This window comes from Miniopterus natalensis, chromosome 2 (assembly GCF_054644295.1).
Source record: "Miniopterus natalensis isolate mMinNat1 chromosome 2, mMinNat1.hap1, whole genome shotgun sequence".
In the NCBI taxonomy this organism is placed as follows: Eukaryota; Metazoa; Chordata; class Mammalia; order Chiroptera; family Miniopteridae; genus Miniopterus; species Miniopterus natalensis.
The window spans coordinates 143,234,026-143,250,034 of NC_142082.1; the positions used below are offsets into that span (position 1 = coordinate 143,234,026).

The window sequence follows — 16,009 nt, forward strand, 5'->3', positions numbered from 1 at the left end:
TCCGTGAGGTCCGAGAGGACAGGGGAGGGCGGTTACCAGGCCAGGCCGCGCCGGAAAAGCGAGCTCCGCGCCTTCCGCCCTTGACTGGCGTTTGTCCGGACGCAAGCGGAAGTGGCGTCGCGGTACCGGAAGTGGGGCGGGGCCTTCCGGGAGCTTTCTAAAGTGAACGCAGCCAGCGAGCGCCTCCTGCAATGGAGACGGTGAGGAGCGCGGGAGGGCGGCGGGCTGCGCTGTGGAGCCCGAGACCACCGTTAGGGGATTGGGAGGCCTGGGCAGGGGCAGCCGCTGGTGCCCAGTAGACGAGAAGCCAGGTGTCTGTCCTGTCTGTGACTCCATTCCTCCGCTCCTTCCCCGGGCGCCTTCCTGGGACTGGGCCGCGCTGTGCCTGCTTTCTGTCCGCTGTGCTCTCAGCCCGAGCGGGCAGTGACACCTAGCTCCCTCCTTAAATCCCTAGCACACCCTGGCGGTGTCGTGGCTCCTTTCGTTTTAGCACCTCAGGCCCCTCAGAGGTGATTCGGCTTTCCTTGGAGAGGCAGGGGGGGTCCCCCGCTTGCAGGTATTACCTGACCCTGGTTGTCTGTGATCCCCGCAATCTCTGACAGGAGGGACATCCGAAAGACTTTTATACTGCCTCAAGATGTCCAACGAGGTCACATTCCCTTAATAAGACTGAAAAGTGGGGTTTTCCTGAAGGACGGGTGGTTCAGTGGTAGAGGCCACTCTGTCCCTGGACAAGTTTTAGGTCATACCCAGCTCTGCGATTCTAAGCAGGCATATTGGCATAACTCATTCTTGGCGAGCAGGCATTGACCAATTGTGGCAGGTACGGGTCATCCTCCCCGAGATGCTACAGACTGCTTGCTACAGGGGCCCACCCTCACTCTCAGGAGCCTTTTCTAGTACTCTGGAACCCTTCCCATTAACTTCCCTCTCCAAGAGTTTTTAACCATGTCAAGCAGAGTAATTGTTCCTATCTTTGTTTTTATCATCTGCTGCTGTAGCTCTGTACAGGCTGCAGGTTCTCCAGTCTTTGGGTTGGGTACCTGCCCAGAGTAATTATTATACCGCATACTTTCTCTGCCTGCAGAGAGGTCATGTCCCTCAGGTTATAAAGCAGAAAACAGACCAAAGTGGTAAAGTGATTTGCAGTTGGTCACCTAGGCAAGAGTCGCTTCTTACAGATTAAGAGAATTTTGAGCAAGAATAAAAGGGTCTGATTACATAAATTCAAAATGACCAGTTTTTACTTATAAATGTATCATGGTTTACAAATTATTTTTACATAGATTTTCTAATTTAACCCTCACACTTTATGTACTGAATTAGTTTCTTGGGATGGAAATTGTTTTAAAAAGAAGAAAAGAGGAAAGCCCTGCTTTGAAAACACTCAGCCTAACTGGAGTAGGGCTGAGGGCAAGCTGTGATTTAAGGTAGACTAATAAATGCTGTTATCAAGGTGCAAAGGACTGTGGAAGCATAGGGGAGGGGGAAATTACTGTGAATCTGAGAGAGGGCATTGCAGGCTGAGAGAACAGTGTGAGCAAGGGCATAGAAATTGGGGTATGTAGAGAGATTAATTGAGGATGAGACCGTGGCTTAATGTTGCTGGAGTTGTAGATTTGGCTCACAGTTGGGGGGAAAGACTGGGAAAATAGGCTGAGGCAGGTTGAAGGTATTGCAAACCGTGCTAAGTTTGATCTTTGTTTTGTAATAAGGGAACCCATGAAGATTTATGAGCAAGGCAGTGAGTGTGCTTTAAGAATGTTAACAGCTTTCTGTAAATGGATCTTCAGAAAGTAGTGAGTTCCTGGTTGCTGGAGATGGAAGTCCCTCCCAAATTTGAGATGCTTGGCAAAAGAACTTGGTGACAGCATGAAGGAAGAATTAAAGAAGAGATTGATTTAGAGCAGGGAGACCTGTTTAGAGAATGTTATAGAAGTGAAAGGTAAAAGCCTAAGTTAAAGCCGTGAAAGTGTAAAGGAGAGAAATGGATTTGAGCCATTTCTGACTTATCAGCTTAGCTGATGGATATTAAGTACAAGTTTAGGTCATGCCCTGCTCTGTGATTCTAAGCAGACATGTTGGCATAGCTCATTCTTGGGGGAATCAAGACTACAATTCTTAAGCATCTAGGAGGAGAGCAGTGCCAAAAACAAAGATGGGAATCACAGTAAGGATAATAGGATTAGAGGGATAGATGCTGTTCTGTTTTGTGTTGAAGCATTTGAGGAGTCTCTGTGACATCTGTGGTTGTCTAGCAAATAATTGGAAATGTGGATCAGGAGTTTGGAAGAAACTGTGAGTCTGTGTGTCAGATCTAGCCTGTGTCTCTGTACTAGTACTTTGTACTTATTTAGTACAGTGGTAATTTCTCAGTTCCCCTATGTTATTATTATTATTATTTTTTAATATATCTTTATTGATTTCAGACAGAGGAAAGGAGAGGGGGAGAGAGAGGTAGAAACATCAATGATGAGAGAGTCATTGATTGAGCCCACAACTTGGGCATGTGCCCTGACGGAGAATCGAACCCTGATCTCCTGGATCCTAGGTCGACGCTCAACCGCTGAGCCACGCCCGGCCGGGCTCCCCTATGTTATTAAAAGTAGAGGGAAATGGACATAATTACCCCACTCCTGTGTAGAGAAATAGGCAGAAAGATGAAGTCATATTCAGTTATGTCTGACTCTCTTCTGTAGTATCTGTATCTTGATTTAGCTGGATGTCTCTTTTCTCTCTGTAACTTAGTCTTAGATCTTTGTTCATGTTAGTGTGCATCATTATCAATTTGAAAGTTAAAAAACAAAACAATATGTAAAACCCCATGTTAGATGGTATGGGGGATAAAAATAAGTATAAGATAGTTCCAGGAATTTATAATCTGTTTGGATAGATAATGAACACATTAACTGTAGCACAGTGTGGTATGTAAATATTATATGATGGATACAATCATTTCTACAAGAGCTATTTCTATGTCTTTGTATATAGGTCTTTGTGAACAGACTGTTATATACCGTGTGTGTCTTTTAATTAATTTTAGAAAAAGAAACATCGATTTGTTGTTCCACTTACACATTCATTGGTTAATTCTTGTATATGCCCTGACTGGGGAATGAACCCATAACCTTGGTGCATTAGGATGACTCTCTAACCAACTGAGCTACCCAGCCAGGGCCCATGTGTGTATCTTTAGAGTTAAACAGCCAGCCCTCTCTCCCACTTACAAGTGGTGAGGCTGCTATTCTGATAGTCTTGCCAAAATTCCAAGCCAAGTTGACGGTCTTATGCAGCCCAGAGGGGGAAATTATCCCCCTTCCCCCCACACCCCCACCCTGGCCCATTGGGGCAGGGAAGTTTAAGGCTGTCCTGCCAACTTGACCCTGCTTACCAGTCAGCTTCCCAGGTTCAAGCCAAGGCCTTTAACTTCATATTACTACAGCAGCTGTGTAGGTGAAGTATGACTTTAAGTTAATTTGGGGATATTACCCAAAGCAAATAGAGCCAAACTGTTGGTTCCCGTGGATGAAAATTATGACCCCTCCTGGGTTCCTAGATAACAATGAAATTTCTAGATGTTCCCACCTGAGGGAACATAGAGATGGCTCTGAAGGTTTCTCTGTATTCAAAGCACTCTCTAATCTTAGACTGTCAAGGGCAAGGAAACTTGGAAAACCAGCATCCTCTGGGCTGTGGCAGCTTCCACTGACAAGGGTGCTGAGAGAACTCAGGTCCCTCATTTCAGAATATTTGATGCTTATCCACCCCTTAGTCATTCAAGTTTTAACTCTGACAGTCAGCTGCTGGGATCCTCCCCAGATTGGCCCTTTCAATAATAAAGTGTATGTCTATGATTACAGTGCCCACAGTTATGCTTAGTGAGTGTTTGGGGGAAAGCAGTGTTGTCTCTGGCTTCTGTGTTTTTATAAAGTAGATCTCGGAGAATCTTGCGGGGCCAGCCTTTAGCTTAGATTTTTTTAGTCTCAGCTTTTAAGACCTAATGTTTCATTGGGCGGTGTAGTATATAAGGACATGAGCTTTGGAACCACACAGGTCTTTGTTCAAATCGCTATTCCACCCTTACCAGCCATGTGACCTTGGGCAGGTTGCTTAATGTTTCTTGAACCTCAGTTTCCTAATCCGTGAAAATAAGGCTTACAATAGTATTTACCTCAGGGCTGTTAGGACAATTAATTGAGGTAATATACCACTTTAAAGGAAGTTGTCAGTTCACCAGCCCTTCTAATGCTAGGCTAAAATAGATGGAGCCTTGAATAGCCTGAATCTTTGTTTCTCTTGTCTCTCCAGGTCACTACTTCAGATAGCTCCCCAGCTTTGGAAAATGAGTATCCTCAAGGTAAGTATACTGAACAAAGGAAACTGGGTATGAAAGCAATAGCCCTACCCTAACTTCAGCAGTGCTTTTGAACCTCTCCCAGGGTCCCCCTGGGAAATCAAAGCTCAGGCAGATAATGTACCAAACTATATAAACCAGGAACAATAATTTGGTAAGGTCACCAAGGAATAAATCTTGGGCAGGGTAGGGATGATTAATATCTTCAATATTCAAACCATCTGAGAGAAACTTTAGAGATACAGGGAAACTTCCACAAGCAACTCTTGGCTGGTTCACCAGGTTTTAGAAGTCTCTGAAATAATGCCACTAGGATTTTATCATTCAGAAAGCTCAGTAAAGCCACTGAGGATACACAAATTATAGAAAAGCCTTGGAAGCCCTTAAAACTAATCTAGAAATAAAGGTACTAAACCCTAAAATCCAGGCAGTTCCAGCACCTTCGCAAATTCTTGATTAGAATGGAATGGCCCAATTCTAGGTGATATAGAAGCAGAATTTACAAGCACCTCTGGTAAAGGATTTTGCCCAGGAATACTCCTAAGTCTTCTAAGGACACATTTATGGCATTGGGAGTATACACTTTCTCAAAGGATTGAAATCCTAGGACATATTATTAAGGGTCTATGAGTTCCAAACACAAGATTTTTTTTTTAAATCCTCACCCGAGGATATTTTTACATTGCTTTTCAGAGAGTAGAAGGGTGAGAGAGAGAGAGGGAAACACTAGTGTGAGAGAGACACATTGACTGGTTGCCTTCTGACCGGGCCTGGGATCAAGCCTGCAACCGAGGTGTATGCCCTTGGCTGGAATTGAACCCGGGACCCTTCAGCCCATGGGCCAATGCTCTAGCCACTGTGCCAAACTGGCTAGGGCTACACAAGAATTTTCTAATGTTCTGTTTTCATTTTGTTGGTTCCAAAAAAGTTAATACGTATAGTGGTATTTTGAATTATCTGGATGGCTCTTCATAATTGAGTACTGCCACATGATATCAGTGTCTATTTTATGTTTTGAGTACATTTGCATTAATACCAAAGCAGAGGTCAAAAACTAAAACTGTCAAATAATAAATAAATAAATAAATAAATAAATAAATAAATAAAGGCAGACATGAGCATTTTCCAGAGAAAACAAAACAAAACTCAGACTGTCTACATGGACCAAGCAGTGATGGGTGCATATAACTACAACAACCTGTAGATCTTGCTGCATCTGAAAGGAGGCAGCAGCTATCCAGGTCTGGTCATTTGTTACTATTCTGGAATTCAAGACCTAGTTTTGTCAGATCTTCTGATTTTGAAAAGAAACTAAGAATTTGGATTTGTATGTAAATCTCCAGATTTTAAAAATTTGGCAACTGATTTATTTTTTAAACACTTGGGAAAGCGAAATCAAATGTTTGTAGGCCTGTAGCCTAACATGGTAGTATTTAACTCTCAGCATAGTGTGTCTTTTTTTTTTTTTTTTAATATATCTTTACTGATTTAAGAGAGAGGAAAGGAAAGGGAGAGAAAGAGATAGAAACATCAGTGATGAGAGAGTCATTGATCAGCTGCCTCCTGCATGCCCCCGACTGGGGATCGAGCCCACAACCCAGGCATGTGCCCTGACCGGGAATCGAACCCCGATCGCCTGGATCCTAGGTCGACGCTCAACCGCCGAGCCACACTTGGCTGGGCAAGTGTGTCTTAAACTGATGTCAAAAAATATGTTCTTGGGAGTCTGTGGGTTTTCAAAGTTGAAAAACAATGGTGAACTTCTAATTAAAGATGGTGGATTGAATACGTGCATCTACTTTCGTTCCTTCACAAAAAGCCACCAAAACAAACATAAAGGAATTTTTTTTAAAAAGGTACAAACCTGTCAAAGTAGGAAGAACAAGAGAGGAGGCAATAGCAGTGAGTTTTTGGAAGCTGGAAAGCAGACGTAGTAGTAAATGACTTAGCACACCTGAGAAAACGGAATTATAAGCTAGCAGTGGGGAAAGCCAAGAAGCACGGAAGGTCTGAGAAGCAGTCAGATCCCAAGACTCCCTCCTTCACTGAGTACAGCTGGGCAGCTCCCCTTTCCAACTTTGGCAAAGACTGGAGGTCTGGAGAGAGGCTCAGGCCCGACTGAGGTGCTGTACTAAACACAGGAGAATTGCCAAAACCCCAGTCTTTTTCCCCCTTTCAGTTTCCAGAATGTTGACAGGAAAGACTTCACTCTCTAAGTGCAGCATTGAATGAATAATCCTTCTCTCTAGAGGCCCCTTGAGGGAAATTCCTACAAATATAAGTGTTGAGTGCCCCTATCTGAATGGCTCACAGTCAACACTTATACACTTAGGGTTCCCAATCAGCTTTAAACACTCCACTCTTTTTTTTTTTTTTTTTTTAAATATATCTTTATTGATTTCAGAGAGAGGAAAGGAGAGGGAGAAAGAGAGAGAGAGAGAAACATCAATGATGAGAGAGTCATTGATCGAGCCCGCAACCTGGGCATGTGCCCTGACCGGGAGTTGAACCCCGATTGCCTGGATCCCGGGTCGACCCTCAACCACTGAACCATGCCCTGCCAGGCAACGCTCCATGCTTAAAATATAGTTTGAATTCTCCTTTAAACTAGGAATTACCAGACATCTAAAGAAAGCCTCTATCTAACATTTTAAAAAAGGTGATCCAAACTGCCCCTGCCCCCTTGTGAAAAGAAAGAAAAAGCAACAGAGGGGAAAAGTCAATACATAAAGAAGAAAACTTGCCTGGCCAGGTGTGGCTCAGCGGATGAGTGTTGGCCTAGGATCCAGGAGATCACGGTTTGATTCCTGGTCAGGGCACATGCCCAGATTGTGGGCTCTATCCCCAGTCGGAGGCTTGTAGGAGGCAGCCGATCGATGACGACTCTCTCATCATTGATGTTTCTATCTCTCTCTCCCTCTTTCTTCCTCTCTCTGAAATCAATACAGATATTTTTTTTTAAAAAAAAGAAACTTAAAATTAACAGTACATACTCAGATAAAGAACATATTAACATCATGAAACAAATACAGGATACAATATATTTTTTAAAAACTTTCAGAAAACAAAAAGCTTTTGGACATTAAAAATAGTAGCAAACATTTTTAATTAAGTAGAAGTTTGGAAATCAAGTTGAGGAAATCTACCAGAAGTAGAATTAGAAATCAAAGAGGAGAGCCTGGCCAGGCGTGGCTAACCAGTTGAGTGTTGGCTTAGGATGCCGGAGATCACAGTTCAATTTCCTGTTGTGCGCATGTGGGAGGTGGCCTATTAATGGCGACTCTCTCATCATTGATGTTTCTATCTCTCTCTCTCTCCCTGAAATCAATAAAGATATGTTAAAAAAAAATCAAAGGCCCGGCCGGGCGTGGCTCAGCGATTGAGCGTCGACCTGGGATCCAGGCGATCGGGGTTCAATTCCCGGTCAGGGCACATGCCTGGGTTGCGGGCTCGATCAATGACTCTCTCGTCGTTGATGTTTCTGTCTCTCTCTGAAATCAATAAAGATATATTTAAAACAAAAAAATCAAAAAAGTAGAAAACAGGAGAGAAGATATTTTAAAAACAACAATAAAAACTCACCCAAAATCCCCCCAAAAAACAAAACCTTAAAGGGTCATTCTAGGAAGTCTAATATCTAAACAATAGGAGTTACAGAAAGAGAAAAATGACAGCACAGAGCAAAGGAAATGATCAAGGAAATAATTCAAGAACATTTTCTGAAACTGAAGAACATTAGTTTTCATACTGAGAGAACTCATTGAATATTCAGCACAGTGGATGAAATTGACCCACCCAAAGCACAATCGTCTTGAGATTTCAAAACACTGGAAACAGAAGATCTGAGTTTCCAGAGTGGAAAAAACAAATTACATACAAAGAATCAGAATTGCCTCGGACTCTCAATGCACCAGAAGCTAGAAAGCAATGGAACAATGCCTTCAGCATTCTGCAGGAAAATAAATTCTAACCTAGAATTCTGTATCCATCCAAATTCTAAATCAAAGATGAGTATAAAATAGAGATATCTCAGGAGGCAAGGTCTCAAAAAATTTACCTCCCATGCACCGTTTCTCAGGAAGCTACTGGAAGACATGCTCCACCAAAACAAAGGAGTAGTCAAAAAGATGAACACATGGGATACAGAACACAAGAAAGGCCAATACAGGAGGGTCCTGAATGGGGTCCCCTTGGTGGTGACGGAGGAAGATCTCAGGATTACAGCAGTGCACACAAAGCAAACCAGCCCAGATTTGAGCAGGTCAGAAGACTCCAGAGAGACTTCTTTGTATAGTTTAAATTGATAAGATTATCTAATGCTTCTGAACTTCTTAAAAGGAGGTTTAAAGAATTGCCCAGCCGGGCGTGGCTCAGCAGTTGAACGTCGACCTAGGATACAGGCGATCGGGGTTCGATTCCCGGTCAGGGCACATGCCCAGGTTGAGGGCTCAATCAGTGACTCTCTCATCATTGATGTTTCTATCTCTCTCTCTCCCTCTCCTTTCCTCTCTGAAATCAATAGAGATATATTTAAAAAAAAAAAAAAAGAAATTGGTGAAGAGTTTGGGGGTTGAATTAGTTATAAATACTATACATAGAAAATTAAGCAACTGAAAAGACAGTTATTAACTCCAGGGAAAATAAAGTTATGAAAGAAAAAAAATTAGAGTTTACTATTTGGCTTAGCTCTGAGTAATGAATATTCAGTCAAAATTATTTAAATATTGATATAACCAATATATTTTAACATCTGGGAGAATGGGGAGATGCATGGTGCGTGTTTGTGATAGGATCCTGGTAGAAGAGAAAACTAAAATTTTTCATCTTCCTTAGATGATGATAATTCCCAAAAGTGAGAAAATAAAGGAGCAAAAAAGTACCAAAATAATCAGCTAAAAGAGGTCTCATCTCTGGGTAGGGGTTATTTATAGGGAAGTGGGTGCCAGGGACGGCAGTTTTTCTTGACAAAATTTATAGAGTGATTTGACTCTTTAAACTGTGTACCTGTGTAACTTTGGTAAAAAATTAGAAATTAAAGGCAAAAAACTGGCATAGGATTAAGTGCATGCACTTTGGAATCAGGTATATCTGTTTGAGTCTTGTCACTTCACTTAACTAATGGTGTGAACTTGAGCATTTTACTTAACTATTTCCAACTTTCTCATTTGAAAAATGAGGACAATATTTGCCTTACAGATTTGTTGTAAGGATTAAATAATGTATTTTTAAGTACACATAGCATAATAGGAAGCATATTTGGGCTGTTATTTTGGGGGGTACAAGCAATTAAAATCAGAAGATTGAAAAGGTAAACAGCCAGGATCTTCTATTTGTCTGGAGTAAGTGGGATGATTTCTCATTTACAGGGTTATCCCAAGAGGGACTTTCAGGGTATTTGGGGCTAGGTTGATTGAGCACGGGGCTCCAACTTCATGTTGATCTGAAATGGCCCGACTTGGACCATGATGTTCTCACCTGCATGTCTCAGAAGAATTTTAAGAAGCTTACTTTAAAAAAAAGAAGAAACTTAACTTGAATTTTAAGAAGCTTAATTACATCTTAATTGAGAAAAGATAATTAAAAATGTGCCAAATATATGAAAGGGAAAACTTGAGTTAAAGGTAAAAAATGAACCCGGCCGGGCATGGCTCAGAGGTTGGGCATCGACCTGGGATCTAGGAGATCATGGTTCCATTCCTGGTCAGGGCACATGCCTGGGTTGCGGGCTTGATCCCCAGTCAGGCGTGTGCAGGAGGCAGCCGATCAGTGACGACTCTCTCATCATTGATGTTTTTCTCTCTCTCTCCCCCCCCTCCCTTCCTCTCTCTGAAATGAATAAAGATATATTTTTTTTAATTTTAAAAATAAAAAAAGATAAAAAATGAAAAATATAGTCTTTCTGTTTCAGTCAGCCATCTTTTGCCTAAGGAACCAATAGATATGGACTTACCTGGAAATGGAGGTTAGATGAAATGGTTTCTAAGGAGTTTGTTCCTAATGGAACAGTAGGAATAGAACAGATAAAATAGGGGGCCTTATAAATCATGCTCTAAATATTTGAGCAACTACAGCACTTATATTTTATGCCTTTTTTGATTGTGCATTTTGCTTGGAAGAAAGCCACTAACTATTCACCCTATGCAGAGACCCCAGAATCCAACAATAGCGTGTATACTTCCTTCATGAAGTCTCATCGCTGCTATGACCTGATTCCCACCAGCTCCAAATTGGTTGTATTTGATACTTCCCTGCAGGTGGGTGAAATCCTTTTCCCTTCCCCCTTCCTTGGAGCCTCTGGTTCAATACCTCTCATCCTGTCTCATCCCAAGGGTAATATCCTCTTCCTTATATAGGGTTAGTCTCGTGTTTTTCCCAACATACCAACCCCTGATCTTTTAAAGTCTTGCCCATGAATTTCCCGTTGTGAATATAACTCTTTTGGCTACAGGTGAAAAAAGCTTTCTTTGCTTTGGTGACGAATGGTGTACGAGCTGCCCCTCTGTGGGATAGTAAGAAGCAAAGTTTTGTGGGTAAGCAAAGTTTCTGGAACACAATATTATTGGCATCTTGTGCTGGGCATGGAGAAAAGCTTTGAACAATGCTGAGAGCTCTTGTCTTGGCCTCTAGGCATGCTGACCATCACCGATTTCATCAATATCCTACACCGCTACTACAAGTCAGCCTTGGTAAGGAACCTTAGCCCAGTGACCACAGCCACTTTCCCTGCCCAAAGCCCCTCATTCTCATTTCCTTTCTTCCAAGCAAACCACAAGGGTTTTATGAAGCAGGGAGGTCAAGTCTCAAGTTCTGTTGCTTCTGCTTCTAGGTACAGATCTATGAGCTGGAAGAACACAAGATAGAAACTTGGAGAGGTATGTAGAGAATTGGGGTGTGTGTGTGTGAAAGGATAAAGGGATGGAAAGTTTCCTGGGAAATGGTTTTCCATGGTGGTATTTTGTGAACCTCCTTTTCCTTTCAGAGGTGTACCTACAGGACTCCTTTAAACCGCTTGTCTGCATTTCTCCTAATGCTAGGTAAGTTCCAGCTCCCCATTTGTCCAGAAGAGGAAGATCAGCATAGCTAAAGCACTAGATACCCAAAGATTCAGAGGCAGAAGAGAGAAAAGACAGTCCTCCCGAACACATGCACACACACTGCTTTCCTCCCCTCTCCCAACCACCAGTTTTCTATTTATAAACACACTCTGAGGAGCTATTTAACCTCCCTCAAGCCCTGCACTATGGGACTTATTATTGTCCCCCACCTTCCCACAGCTTGTTTGATGCTGTCTCTTCATTAATCCGAAACAAGATTCACAGGCTGCCAGTTATTGACCCAGAATCGGGCAACACCTTGTACATCCTCACCCACAAGCGCATCCTCAAGTTCCTCAAATTGTTTGTAAGTGCCTCTTAGCCCAGTTTTTACTTCCTATATACTTGGTTGGAAGGATATCCAAGGGTGATATGGGGAGCTTTGAAAATCAAGGTGATGGTTCCTTCCTCAGATCACTGAGTTCCCCAAGCCAGAGTTCATGTGTAAGTCCCTGGAAGAGCTACAGATTGGCACCTATGCCAACATTGCTATGGTCCGCACTACCACCCCCGTCTACGTGGCTCTGGGCATCTTTGTACAGCACCGAGTCTCAGCCCTGCCTGTTGTGGATGAAAAAGGTGAGAGATTAGGCAGAAGGAGAGGGAAGGCTGCAGGGAAGTCAGGGTGGCTCTGGGGAAATCTGATGCCCCCTCAGCTCAGCCAGGAGGGTGATTCTACCTATGGGCATGGGGAGTCTTGGATGCCAGATCCTCCTTGCTGAGCTGCCTCTGTCCCCTTAGGGCGTGTGGTGGACATCTACTCCAAGTTTGATGTTATCGTGAGTGATTGTGGAGGGGCTGGGAGGTAGGGAAAGGGGTGGCATGTTGAATGTGGAGAGGGAAAAGAAATGAGTCTCTTCTGGGAACTAAGGGTTTTAAGAAGCTTCTAAGCTTTCAAATCTTATTTGAAAAGGAATTGAATTAGCTGGGTGTGGCTTGTAGGCATGGCTGACAACTGCCCTAAATCTCTTTGGGGTTGGGTGGGCTCAGGGTTTGGGAGATGGCTCCTTTGCTCCTCTGCAAGCACCTTCCCCTCTCTCCCCAGAATCTGGCAGCAGAAAAGACCTACAACAACCTAGATGTGTCTGTGACCAAAGCCCTGCAACATCGATCTCATTACTTTGAGGGTGTCCTCAAGTGCTACCTGCATGAAACTCTGGAGACCATAATCAACAGGCTGGTGGAAGCAGAGGTAGGGGGGCCAGCAACCCAAAAGGAGCTGGGTTTTAGCAGGAGTGTAGGACTTGAAGGGCTCCCCCTGAAGCTGGCACTAAACATCCCTTTCTCCCTTGTTGCTCTCTGCAGGTTCACCGACTTGTAGTGGTGGATGAGAATGATGTGGTCAAGGGAATTGTCTCACTGTCAGACATCCTGCAGGCCCTGGTGCTCAGAGGTGGAGAAAAGCCCTAAGCTAGGGGAAGGGGTCAGGTGGCACCAAGGGTTATGCCCACTCACTGCCTGCACAAAGCTCAAAACCATGGATGAAACCTTGAGAGAAGTGTGACTCTGTTCTCTGCCCAGGAGACCCCTACTCTTCTCCCTGAGATCTGGGGAAGGTGTGGGGGAAGGAAGGAGAATGGATTTTTAGCTGTCCTATCCTCACACATATGCTTGAGGAAAACTTTCAGCCTAGCCCTTGTCCTCTTAAACGTACCCCATTCTGGGTGAACTATGGCCTCTGTGCCGCTTGGACAAATTCTGATCTCTAAGAGATCCCAGACCTCACCCAGCCTTTGCCTTTATCTCTGCCCCTGACTCCCTCCACAAGAGGGATAAGATAATAGCATAGCTCTTCATAAAAATATTTTTGTTCATCCTGTTTCATGCTATATGGAGGAGGCTGAGTCCACTTAGTAACATTTCTTCCCATAATGGGAGTGGGGAGGATCATGGGGAGGAAGGCCTTGGGTTCCTGTGCTATATTCATATGAAGAGAAGTGGGTTTGGGTGGAGGAGAATTGCAAAGTGGTTAGCTGAGGTTATTGCTTTTCATGGCAAACCTAATTAAAGTGACAGGAACCTCTTTATGGTATTGCAGTGTTTGATTTTCATAGTTGATAAACACTACTACTACAACCTTCCTACTTCATATGGCTTCTTCAACTCATTAATAACAATAATAACACACTTTATAGAAAATTGCGGTCACCTTTCTCAGTGTTTTACATATATTCATTTATGCCTCAGAACAAGTAGATATTCCAGTTTATAGATTTAAAAGAAAGGCACAGAGAAGCTAAGTAACTAGCCCAAGGACACACAACTAGTAAAAAGTATAGCTAGGCCCTGGCTAGTTTTGCTCAGTGGTTAGAGTGTCCCGTTCCCCCCCCCCCCCCCCCCCCCCCGACTAAAGGGTCCTGGGTTCAGTTCCAGCCAAGGACATGTACCTCGGTTGCAGCCTTGGCCCTTGCCTCAGTCGGGAGGCAACCAATCGATGTGTCTTTCTTTTTTTAAAATATATCTTTATTGATTTCAGAGAGAGGAAGGAAGAGGAAAAGAGATAGAAACATCAATGATGAGAGAGTCGTCATTGATCAGCTGCCTCCTGCGTACCCCCTACTGGGGATCGAACCCACAACCCGGGCATGTGCCCTGACTGGGAATCAAACGGTGATCTCCTGGATCCTAGGTTGATGCTCAACTGCTGAGCCACACCTGGCCGGGCCACTGTGTCTCTTTCACATCGATGTTTCTCTGTCTCTGTCTCCCACTTTGAAAAGCATTGGAAAAAATATCCTCAAGTGAGGATTAAAAAAAAAAAGTAGAGCTAGGATTTGAATCCAGCCTGGCTCCAGATGCTCTTTATCACTATATTAGATTTACTACCTTTCTAAATCTCCATAACTGTTCCCACCCTATTCCTTGCAATCCTCCTTACTACCCCCTCTTTCCCCTCTGCCTGGGCCAAAGCTGATACCCCAGGAAAATCACATGACAGTGTTAGATCTCCAGAGAGTAGACTGAATGTCTTTAGGTAGAAAGACATGCCACCATCAGAAGGTTGGACTCAGTTTTTGGATTTTGTTGAACTGACCACTGTCTTTGAGCTGCAAATCCCTTGTGATTCTTCCAAGGTGAGAATGAGCTGGAGGGTATGCAGTGAGGGAGCAGCAGGACTATGGTCACTCCATTAGACCCTTTCCTTATGCTGAAACCATATGGGCCAAAACAGTAGTCAGCACCAAACAGTATAAGGGCACCTAGACTGTTGGGTATGAGCCAGATTCTGGATACCATCTCATCACTGCCTCTCGGGTATGATAGCATTTCCATCTTGGATACCAAGACCAGAAGTGATTTCAGAGTAACACGTCCCTATCTGCACTGTGCCTAAGAACCCTAATGAACCCAGCCATACCATACCAGTCCCTCCAAACCAGGCTTCCTAATGGAACATGGGGAAAGTATCGAGGCAGCTTTCAGAGCTACATCAGGGCTTTGAAGAAGCCCCTCCTTCTGCATTCAGCTCTTCACAGCTCTCAGCACATTCTGAGATTTGAGGGAGGCACTCAAGTTATTAGAATTACAGTATGTTTATATGTGTGGGGGCGAGTGCATGGAGGAAAGGACATGTCTTGTGTCACATTCCATCATAAAGTGGAATTTGGGGAGGAGGCAAGGGCTTTAAAAAGCAATAAGACGGGTGGGAACGGGGTGGAAGGAAGCACCTTCAAGCAAAGAGCCATCAGTAGAGCTGGTAGGTGTAAAGGGGGGAAGGCTCAATGGATGGGATAGGGGATGTATGTGTTCTCTTTAAAAGTCCATGTTAGGGAGCAGGAAACCTGTTTTGCAGCTCTGGTTCTCAAGTCCATCTCTGCCTGACAACAACCCTCCTGGGTAAGGGTCTGAACCCAAATGGCTGCAGATATGTTAGTGGAAAACAAATTAGGATCTCTTCCATTCCCTGCTAAAACCCAACCAGTCTCAGAGTATGAGGGTGAAGTAGAAGGAAAGATAAGGAACAAAATTTGGGAGCCTCATAGCCTTCTATTCTTACCTATTCCTCTCAGGAGAGGCAAATTATCCCTTCTTCCTCAGGAACCATTGCCATACACACTCTCTTCCCTCACCTCCCCACACCCCTCCCCTCAACTGGAGCTGCTGCCATGGTTGCCAGGCATGGTTGCTAAGTCTCTGCATGGAAGGGTTGGCGTGGGCTGTGCTGCCACGAACATTACCATGGTGAATCAGGGGACACCTGGTATAGGCTGGGGGGCGGGGATCATGTGGATGTAAGCAACAACTCCCAGGACAGAATGAGCCTAAAAGGTGAGCATCTTGAACACCACTTCAGGTGGGGGCTGAGTGAGCTAGGCATTGTGGTAGTGGCGAAGGGGAGAGCTAAGCTGGAAAACGGGCCACTTTTATCATCTCAGTTGCTAGGGGATTGGTTTTGCCAAGGGAGCACACCATTCCTCCTCCATCCCCTCTGACAGGGTGCAAATGCATAAGCACCCTAGTCTGTCCTCCATAAGGCTAAGCAGAGCTGTGTGGGCACAGAACAGTATGACCCCAAAATTCTGGCTTCTGGATTGTGGGAGAGAGCATGCTGCAGGGAGAG

The 16,009-nt window shown here is 44.0% G+C and overlaps 1 protein-coding gene across 2 annotated transcripts; it reads left to right on the top strand.

The window, feature by feature from the left end:
* The first annotated feature begins 168 nt into the window (after window positions 1-168).
* On the top strand, window positions 169-13,473 carry PRKAG1 (protein kinase AMP-activated non-catalytic subunit gamma 1). 2 transcript variants are annotated; one of them, XM_016201233.2, is made up of 12 exons: window positions 169-200; window positions 4,309-4,357; window positions 10,499-10,608; window positions 10,803-10,884; window positions 10,982-11,040; window positions 11,181-11,226; window positions 11,334-11,388; window positions 11,629-11,755; window positions 11,862-12,027; window positions 12,190-12,227; window positions 12,494-12,640; window positions 12,754-13,473. In XM_016201233.2, the coding sequence occupies exons 1-12, from the start codon at window positions 192-194 to the stop codon at window positions 12,856-12,858; spliced, it is 993 nt and encodes a 330-aa protein (XP_016056719.1). In that variant the 5' UTR covers window positions 169-191; the 3' UTR covers window positions 12,859-13,473. The 2 variants fall into 2 exon arrangements, with proteins under 2 accessions (XP_016056719.1, XP_016056718.2); XM_016201232.2 differs by lacking the exons at window positions 169-200; window positions 4,309-4,357 and having other exon boundaries at window positions 10,221-10,608.
* Window positions 13,474-16,009: the final 2,536 nt, after the last annotated feature.